Genomic DNA, 9,471 nt, shown 5'->3' on the forward strand with positions numbered 1-9,471 from the left:
TTGGTTGCCTCCACATGTGCCCCCACAGTGGGGGGGAGGGCAGCTAGGGAACAAACCTGTACGAGACCTTGATTGGAATTGAACCCGAGACCCTTCAGTGCATAGACTGATGCTCTACCACTGAGCCACACTGGCCAGGGTGAACCGAGCATTTTTTTTTTAAGTAAAGGAGTGTTTAGAAATACTAGCGGCTTTATATTATGCAATCTAATATATCAGGAAAGTAAAAGCATGCCTGATATTCATTAATCTGCTTTGTTTTTTAACAGATAAAGTCCTCAAGTCAAGATAATCTTTTAGATGAAGTAATGAAAAGTTTGTCTGTCTCTTCTGACTTTTTGGGAAAAAGCAAACCCGTTAGCTGTGGTCTGGCCAGGTCAGTAAGTGGGAAAAGCCCAGGAGACTTCTACGATAGACGGACAACTAAGCCTGAACAATTTGTGAGACCTGGTCCTCAAAAGACTGAAGATACCTACTTTGTTAGTTCTCCAGGAAAACCTACACCAGGCACTCAAGGAAAGATAAAATTAGTAAAAGAATCTTCTTTGTCACGACAATCAAAAGATAGTAATCCTTATGCCACTTTACCTCGTGCAAGCAGCGTGATCTCTACTGCAGAAGGGACTACTCGAAGGACAAGCATCCATGATTTTTTGACCAAGGACAGTAGACTACCTATGTCAGTTGATCCATCACCAGCTGTTGCTGATAGCCACATCACTGCAGCATCTAGTGAGTACCGTTTACACCAGTGGTCTTACCATAAGCTTCACAGCCCGACATATTCTGTAGGTTCTCATGCACACATTGATGTAGTTACAGATGAGCCTGAGTCTCTATATGCCCAGGCTAGGAACTCAACAACAGAAAGGTCACATTTTCTAAACCAAACTTTTGCCACCATTAATATGTCTAATGACACACTTGTAATATCAGCTAAAGATAGTATAGAGTCATTTACTCATCCTTCTCAGCCATTTTTATCCCTGAATACAGAGTTAGTTAGTAACATAAGTGGGTTACCTCCCAGGCCAGTCACCAGAGTAACTGACCAGGCTTCTGCCTCTTTGGATAAAGCTTCACAGAAAGATAATGAACCGTTTTCTGATAATCAGATCCGTGGTAACTATAACCCACAGTCTTCTGTAGGTAGCAGTAATCTTATCACTCCTGCATGCCTCTGTCCTGATGACACAGAAGCTGCATTGTTGGTTTCTGAGGATAATCAGACTGTTTGGTATGAATATGGTTGTGTATGATCAAAACTGCACAGTATAATCCTGATGTCATTTGATATGTACTATGCTTCTCTAATCTGACTTGAAGAGCTGCTGTTGAAAAGTATTTGGCAAGGTTCATATTTTTATTTTCAAATCGTGGCATAGTGTTTGGCTGTACATGATGGCTTGTATGTAAATGTGAATGTGTAACCACACCAAAGCCTGCATGAAATATTAATTGCATTGTATATTTTCTGCATGACTTTAAAAACCTTAACAATACATGCTCCTCTTTCACATTTCTTGCCGCCTGACAAGAGATTGTTACTTTTAGAAGCATGTTAAGATAGTTGCATGCTATAATTACCAAGAAAGCATTTCCAAGTCATACTTTGTTGCTTCCAAAAAAGAATGCTCATTTCCTCTCTTCCTTCTTCTCATTCCTTTCTTTTTCTTTTTCTAAGAAATATTTCTTTTTAAAATATATATATTTTTATTGATTTCAGAGAGGAAGGGAGAGGGAGAGGGAGAGAGCGAAACATGCCCCCCTACTGGGGATCGAGCCCGCAACCCAGGCATGTGCTCTGACCTGGAACCGAACGATGCCTTCCTGGTTCATAAGTCGATGCTCAACCACTGAGCCACGAAGGCCAGGCCCTTTCTTTTATTTCCAGAATGTGCACCACATATTGCACATGTATAGGAAAATATGTAAAAAAAAAAAAAAAAAAAAGTCCTTTTCCTTTGCCATTTAATTATGCCTTCTGTCCTGTTTTATTTTCAAAGAAATAGTTAATAACTCAATACTTTATGTAGCAAATATTAACTACTGCCCATATTTATAAAATTGTTCAGATTTAAAATATTGTTAATATTAATAAAGTTAGTGTAATTCTTAAAAAACCCCATCAAATTTAAATATGACTTTTACAGTGTCTAGGAGCATTTTCTATGTATTCTATTTCTTTTCTGCACTTTTCTTCATCTTCCTTCAAGATTAATTTTTACTTAGAATCAGAGTTTTTCTAGTTCTTTTTTTTTAATAGAGTCAAAGAGAAATAAACCAATCATACTCAATGTGTTGAAAATTTGCATTTTTACTTCTGTAAAAAAAGGTAGCAAGTTTACAAAGTGGTGAAGATTGGTACTTATATAACTTTATAATTTATTATTAAATTATATGTCTGTCCTTAAAAAAGTTTTCTAAAATGAGTACATTGTGCTAAAATAAAATATTAGGATTTGTAACCACTTAAACTTAATAGGTGTACTTTTAGTAGAACAAATTTTAGAACTAAGAATAAATATGACTTGTAGCTAAAAAGTAACCATATAAGTTAGAGAAAATATTTGCTAACTTTGACTCTGGTGTCATAAACTTTAAAATTGTCTCTTGCTGTGGTCCTTTAAAAGCAGAATCAGCTAAACTTGAATCTCCCAGAATAAAACAAAAATAAAAACTCATAACTCTCACTTATCTCTGGAGGAGTATATCTTCGCTCTGTCTCTGGAATGTTTTTGCCATTTTGACTTAGCCTAAATATATCTGTTAGTAACAGCCTGGCATCTGAAAGGAATGCTTTGAAAGGTAACTTTCTAAAGATGAAGGAAATTATTATTTACTACATGTTGTTATATTAATTATTGTTAATAATTGAACCAAAGAACAATCTATAGAGAATCTTTGCTTAATGAAATATGTATCTTTTGTAATTTAAGCCATCCGTTTGTACTTACACAAGCTCATTTCAGGATTAGGCCCCTTCTACTTACACCTTTGACCATACTACTTTTCTCATAGCCAGCTATTACTAAAAGTAGTACGAGAGCAGGTAAATCAGAAAATTTTCATATTTTTAGTACCACCTAATATATTTTCTGTGTGAATACATCAATCTATTTTATTGTCATTTGTTTTATACTCAATTCTAACATTTTAAATGTTTTTGGTATGCCTTCTTTTATTTTTTCATAACCTAGTAATAAAAATTAATGGCAAATACAGGTGAGATTAGATGGAGGACATATATCAGGCAAATGTAATAATTATTATTTCTTTTCCACATTGAGTCAAGTTTTATTTCTCAACTATTTCAACTTTTTAAATATTATAAATCTGGCCATTTTTTAAATTTAAAATATTTAAATTTCATACATTGAGAAATCATGTGCTATTATATTAAAATCTGTGATTATTTTTAAAAATTACTTTTACAGTAAAGAAGTATTTACAACCCAAATGGCTATAGTTACATATACAGCACATTTTCAAAAAGAAGATGCACACTGTGCATGTGAGACAGATACATACCATGTCCATGTGTCTTGACGATTGTCTAAGAATACAGACTAGATTTCCTCCAGAAACTATCAAAAGCTGTGGAGTCATAAAAGTCTCTCAGAACACTATATTAATATAAATGAAATCTTAGAAAGATGCCCCCAATTAAATACATTTTTAAAAGTGAAAGTAAAACTCTGACTCAATTGAGCAGCTACCTGTTTTTGTTCTAAGACATCTCCATAAAAATCCTATGGCTTCACAAAAGATTATTTGAAAAACTATGTGAGATTCAATACCCTAATTTTAGATGAAACTGCATAGTTTCTATTCCTGGCCTAGGTTTCTAGAAATTATACCAATATTATTTGTATGACATTGTAAATTTACACTGTTATGTATTGGGTCCCCTTTAACCAAAACAATTCTAGCTATTACAGTGTAATGAGGTATATTATTTGCCTACAAAATATGCCTCAAGCCCAGGTTTTCTTAGTAATACAAATATTTCATTGTAGATGTTTCTGCCACTGCATGCAAGATTACTTTTTACTTTATAACTATATGTGACCATTTAGTACATAAACATAACAAGTAAACCTTTTTGACACTAGGAGGCATATTATTTCTAGCTTTTAAACTATGAAAACCAGTCTTATTATTTCTAGCTTTTAAACTATGAAAATCAGTCTTGAAGTAATGAGATGTCTATCAGATTAAAGAATTTCCCAGAGTTAGATTCCTTCTCCTTGCCCTATTCAATGAGAGCTCTTTAAGTTTCTTATCTTCATGAATTGTATTATGTTTAACTTTTGATTAAATAACATGAAATGCTTTTTTCCTGCAGATGTGGACAAAGTACAAGAAAGCAGAAATTCAAAAAGCAGGTCTAGGGAGCAACAAAGCTCCTAATTCTATTACCCACTACATGACATGTGGGCCAAGTGGTGAGTTTCTTACTCAAAACGTAAATGAGATTAGTCTCATTTATACAAACTAACAGCATTAAGTATAAGAACAAGTGCATATTGCATTAACAGATGTAAATATTGCTTGCTTAATTAATTCGTGACTTCTGTCCTATTTACTAGTAAAGCAAGATGATTTATTTGATTGCCTTTTTTTTTTGCCTGTCACACAGGAAGCAAACCTTTAAGAATTATTTTTTTCCTCAATTTAAATTTAATTTTAGTAGTGAGTAATGTTTTAGGAATTCCTGTCTCAGTGTGAAGTCTTTTCTTTTTTGTGGTAGGAATACAACTTTGCCAGTGTTCTTGGTAATTGAGGGTAAACTAAATGCCTCTTGAGGAAAACTTGTCTCTGATTTTCTGTCACTCTCATTCCTATAGAAATATCTGGTGCATGCTGTTCTTGTAGTGGCTGCTCTGTATTTTATATCTCTCTTATCTTCAAGCTTTTCTTATATTTTCTTTCTTCTTTCTACCTTTCAACTAAATACAGAGAGAAAAGTGTCCTTCATTTTCTCAGTATGAAGCCTTTATATCTGAAGTAACAAGACACCCAACTATAGAAATCATTTTTTTAAATCTTTAAGGAGACTTTATACAATTCTGCGTGACTAGAGCAGGCAAGAAACACAAACCTTCATTCCTTCCTTGAATCAAGGAGCACTACTGGAGTCAACTGCCAAAATTTTTAGAAGGTTTTAGGACTTACTATACATTGTACTATTAAGATCTACTGAATAAAGGATGTTCTCTCGCTAAGGACCAAGTGTTTGAGGTTTCAAGAAGTTCTCCAAGAACAACCTACTTCTTTCATCATTTGTTTATGAATTTATCCATGTTTGCTTAATGCTTCTGCTAAATATTAGCGAAAATCTAGTGATTTATATTTAGTTGTATAATCTAAATCAAATGCTGTAGTATGTTGTGGAATGTAGTATATATCAAGATACAGAGAACCTTGTTTTGGCATGCCAGAGTCTTATTTGGTGAGCAGACTGCATGTGTTGGTATTTTTTTTAAGCCAATTATTTTGGTGGACTGAACAAGAAATTCAAGTTTATATGATAAATCTGAAAAATCCATAATGAGATAGGAGCTAAAAAAAATTTACAGTGATATTAATCTTTCCATATTCCCCAATAAGCAACACTAAGCATTCACAAGTGGATCCAAGTTAAGTAAAGAGTGTTTTCCTGAAACATTTAAGTAAGGTGGTTTTCCAGCAAATGGCATTCCCAAGATAAAGTTGTTGTATTTTAACTCATTTCCCTTCTTTAGTATTGGGTTATGTATGTTTGTTTTTTTAACTTGAGAGCTGACTGTTGCTTAAGAAGTTTTCTTATGGCAAATATAATGTAAATAATTTACTATGATCTGCATTTTGCCAGGAACTCACTTATTATTAAGGTTATCACTTAATAAGAATTTTTCTGGTTTTGTCCTTTTTAATATTACATTAAAGTTGGTAACTATTATTGGTACTTTTGAAATATTTGTATGCATTTGTTACCTTAAACATTTGAAAGAAGCACAAAAAAGTAGATTTAGTTAATTTAACCCAGGGAAACATCAATTCTTTTTGTAGTTCCAATTTTATATCACAGTTTTATTTTCTTATGAAATCAAAAAAAATGCATTGATACCTGTTAATGGAAATTCATTATTTAACATAAATATCAGAATAATCTTAAAAGTCTTAAATGAGGAAGATACTGACTTTTTAATTTTAACAGTGTACTTCTTAGGCTCTCATTACCAGCTCTAAAAATCTTTTTAGAATAATTCATATTCCTGTGTGTGGTTTATGTGAACTGTGTATCACTAACCTAGATGTCATGAGAAATGTGTTGTTTTTCTCTCCCTCCCTTCCTCTCTCTTCCTCTTCTCCCTCCTCCTCCTTTATCTCTCTCATGTATATTTATCTTTTTGGAGGGGGTAGGCCAGTAGTTATGTTGTAATCAGAGTCTTCTTTCAGAAAGACCATTAATGAAAAGACAGAATGTATAGTTGACCAGAAATTAAATGGAAATTAGCAAACTTGGTTAACTTAGCCACTATTTAACTTAGGTTTTGCCACCAAATAGTGCTATAAAGTTAAATCACGTTTGAACTCTTGGCTGAAAGGTGCTGTGTAATGTAAATACAAAGGATTCTTACTAAAATATAGATATTACACAACAGACATATTTAAAACCTATTCTCTAGACTTTGAAAGATCTCTCTCCATCATGACTCCCTAGATTCAAGTATCAAATTGATCATGGGCATCATGGCAGTCTAGAGACACTTGCATGTAAAAAAATGTAAATTCATTTTTAGGTGGATAAATGGAAAATAAATATAGAAATTATGGTTTAGCTAAAATACAGTAAGTGGGTAATTTAGGTTTATATTAATTAGCTTCTAATTTGCACAACTAGGACACATCCCAGGACAGTTACTGAAAATTGAAATTAATGAGTAAGAGGTGGCCCAATGAGGGTGAATGATATCACAGCTTGACCTCTCCAGGATACTGATGTCCTAAAATAGAGAACTGCTCACTTAAGCAGCACATTATTCCTTCAAGTAGAAAATGCTAAGGGCAGCCTATAAAGTACTGAATCTGAGTAGGCTGACCTCGAGAAAGCCCAGTTAAAGCAACAACCAAGGGAACACTTGAGATTGCAAAAGTAGGAATAGTCTCAATTATATTCATCCCCTTTTCATAACAATTCAAAAAAGGACTAGATAATAACCACATGAATATTTTACTTTCTCCAAAAGGTATCATTGGAAGCAAACTTAGTAGGAAGTCACTCTTTTTCTTTAAACAAAATAGTATGGCCAACTAGAAACTAACTGGGGCCTTTTTACTGGTGCCTGACATGCTTTTAATTATCTGGTTTTATTCTAAATCTACACCTAACCCCCCCACCTGACCCCACCCCCAAAAAACACTGAAGAATTTAATATACAGGGTAAGAGTTTCGGCCTAGAACTCCAATAAAGTGCTTCAGATCTGGCCATGTGGAAATTTTGGTCCAAGTTTTTGAACTGGTGGTTACCAAAGAGTTCATGAAACAGGTTTGTTGTAGCACCTTTCATGCAAGGCATGGTAAGAGCCTACTTAAAAATCACTGTGCATATTACAGAATTGCAGCCACCTCACAAATGAAATACTACAGCCTGCACTGTCTTAACAGTTTATGTCAGTAAGTGAAAAAGATAATTATACCAAATCTGGATTACAGTGCGGAATAATGTATGCTAAATGACTTGTATTTTAAGTTACTTAGGAGAAAAGTGATTTTTTTTTTTTTTTTGCTATACTTAGTCCTGAGATGTATTTTTTTTTTAAGTCTTGAATGAATAATACAAAAGGAGCCCGTTTTATAATATCAAACTTGATGTACATGTTGAAATATTTGGACAATGAAAATGCCTTAAAAGGAATGCTTATAGATAAAGTTGCACTTATAACACCCTTTAACAAAACCTGATTATAAATTGTCTTTTTCTTTTCTACTAAGGTTTCTCTTTTGATGTTTGCCATTGTACTTATAAATGTTATTAAATACCAAATCAAATAATATAAAAGCTGTAACATTTCCTTTCAGAGTAATGCTACTGAGGGATTTGAAGTTGAATAGCAAAATGTTTGGCAGTACCTAATATCAGCCACAGAAATCCAGTTTATAATGACACCATTGTTTATCTTTTTAAAAGCATCACTTTTTATTTTAGTTTTTAACTTTATTTTTTAAAATTAGGTTGGCTTAACATTTGCTTATCAAACTGATATAAAAAAATAAAGCAAAGGTGATTTTTATAACAAGTGGTTAGTAATCATTTAAAATTTGTAAAATATGAGTTAGCCAAGTATTCTTTCCTTTCCCTTTGCCCTGGAAAACCAATTTTCACATAACCCATAACCTTATTTATATGATTGTGTCCTAATCATTTTGGGATGGGTTTTAGAGGTTTTGGGAGAAAGAGAAAAGAGTACCAGTTGTCAATTCCAAAGTAAGTTTCAATACATTAGTAGTTTGTTCAGCCCTGGCTGGATTGCTCAGTTGGTTGGTTGCAGGTTCTCTTCTATCCCTGGACAGGGCACATACAAGAACCAACCAATGAATGCATAAATAAGTGGAACAACAAATCGATGTTTCTCTCTCTAAGAAAAAAAAATCAATAAACAATAGATTGTACAAATCAGTATCTCATTTTCACTCATAGCCATTGGAGGCAGAATGTTAGAGATGGCAACCAGCCTTGTATCCTTAAGCAAGGACATTCTTTGCGGACCTGTTTCTATCAGAGGTGGGGAAGGGCAGTTAGACCACTTATCTAAGGTCTTTGGATCTATTCATTAAATCTTCATTTTATATGCAAAGCAACCTAAAACTTACTGTATCTTAGAGATACAGTACAGAGTAGGTAAAAACTAACATGGCAAATCAGGATAAAGTTTTCATTTATGAAAAGCGTTTCTTATTAACTCCGCATCTCTCAAATCTGTTGTATATTTTATAAAAACTCTGTCATAGACTTGTAGCTTCTAATCATCTATCTACACTAATAAAAGACACATGCAAATTGACCGTACCTTCGCTACACCTTAAGCCATGACAACCAGCCAATAAGAGCAACTATATGCAAATTAACCCAACCAAGATGGCAGCTGGCAGCCACGGAGCTGGAGCAAGCAGGAGGCTTGGTTGCCCCAATGATGGAGGAAGCCAAGCTTCCCGCTTGCCGCGGCCCGGCTCTAAGCTCCACTCAAAGCAACAAAGTTTCAATTATAGAAGCTAAATAAACCCGATACCTGCTTTCAGCAGGCCATGGCCATGGAGCTGGAGCGAGCAGGAAGCTTGGGTTGCCCCTGGCAGTGGAGGAAGCCAAGCTTCCCTCTCGCCCGCCCTGGCCGGCTCTGAGCTCCTCTCAAGGCTACAAAGTTTCAATTATAGAAGGTAAATAAATCCCAGAATAAAAAATAAATAACAAAAAGGAGAGGCTGGGA

The 9,471-nt window shown here is 34.1% G+C and overlaps 1 protein-coding gene across 2 annotated transcripts in view; it reads left to right on the forward strand.

Annotated features, from left to right (window-relative positions):
* Positions 1 to 8,286, forward strand: part of CCDC88A (coiled-coil domain containing 88A) — a 105,314-nt gene extending 97,028 nt beyond the window's left edge. The window contains exons 30-32 of one of the 2 annotated variants that reach the window (XM_006083327.3): positions 270 to 732; positions 4,349 to 4,448; positions 4,963 to 8,286. In XM_006083327.3, the coding sequence (XP_006083389.1) occupies positions 270 to 732; positions 4,349 to 4,413 (528 nt within the window). In that variant the 3' untranslated portion in view covers positions 4,414 to 4,448; positions 4,963 to 8,286. The remainder of the gene's footprint in view (positions 1 to 269; positions 733 to 4,348; positions 4,449 to 4,962) is intronic. The other variant, XM_014447194.2, reaches the window with a different exon arrangement.
* Positions 8,287 to 9,471: the final 1,185 nt, after the last annotated feature.

Source organism: Myotis lucifugus, unplaced genomic scaffold (assembly GCF_000147115.1).
Source record: "Myotis lucifugus unplaced genomic scaffold, Myoluc2.0 scaffold_6, whole genome shotgun sequence".
Classification (NCBI taxonomy): Eukaryota; Metazoa; Chordata; class Mammalia; order Chiroptera; family Vespertilionidae; genus Myotis; species Myotis lucifugus.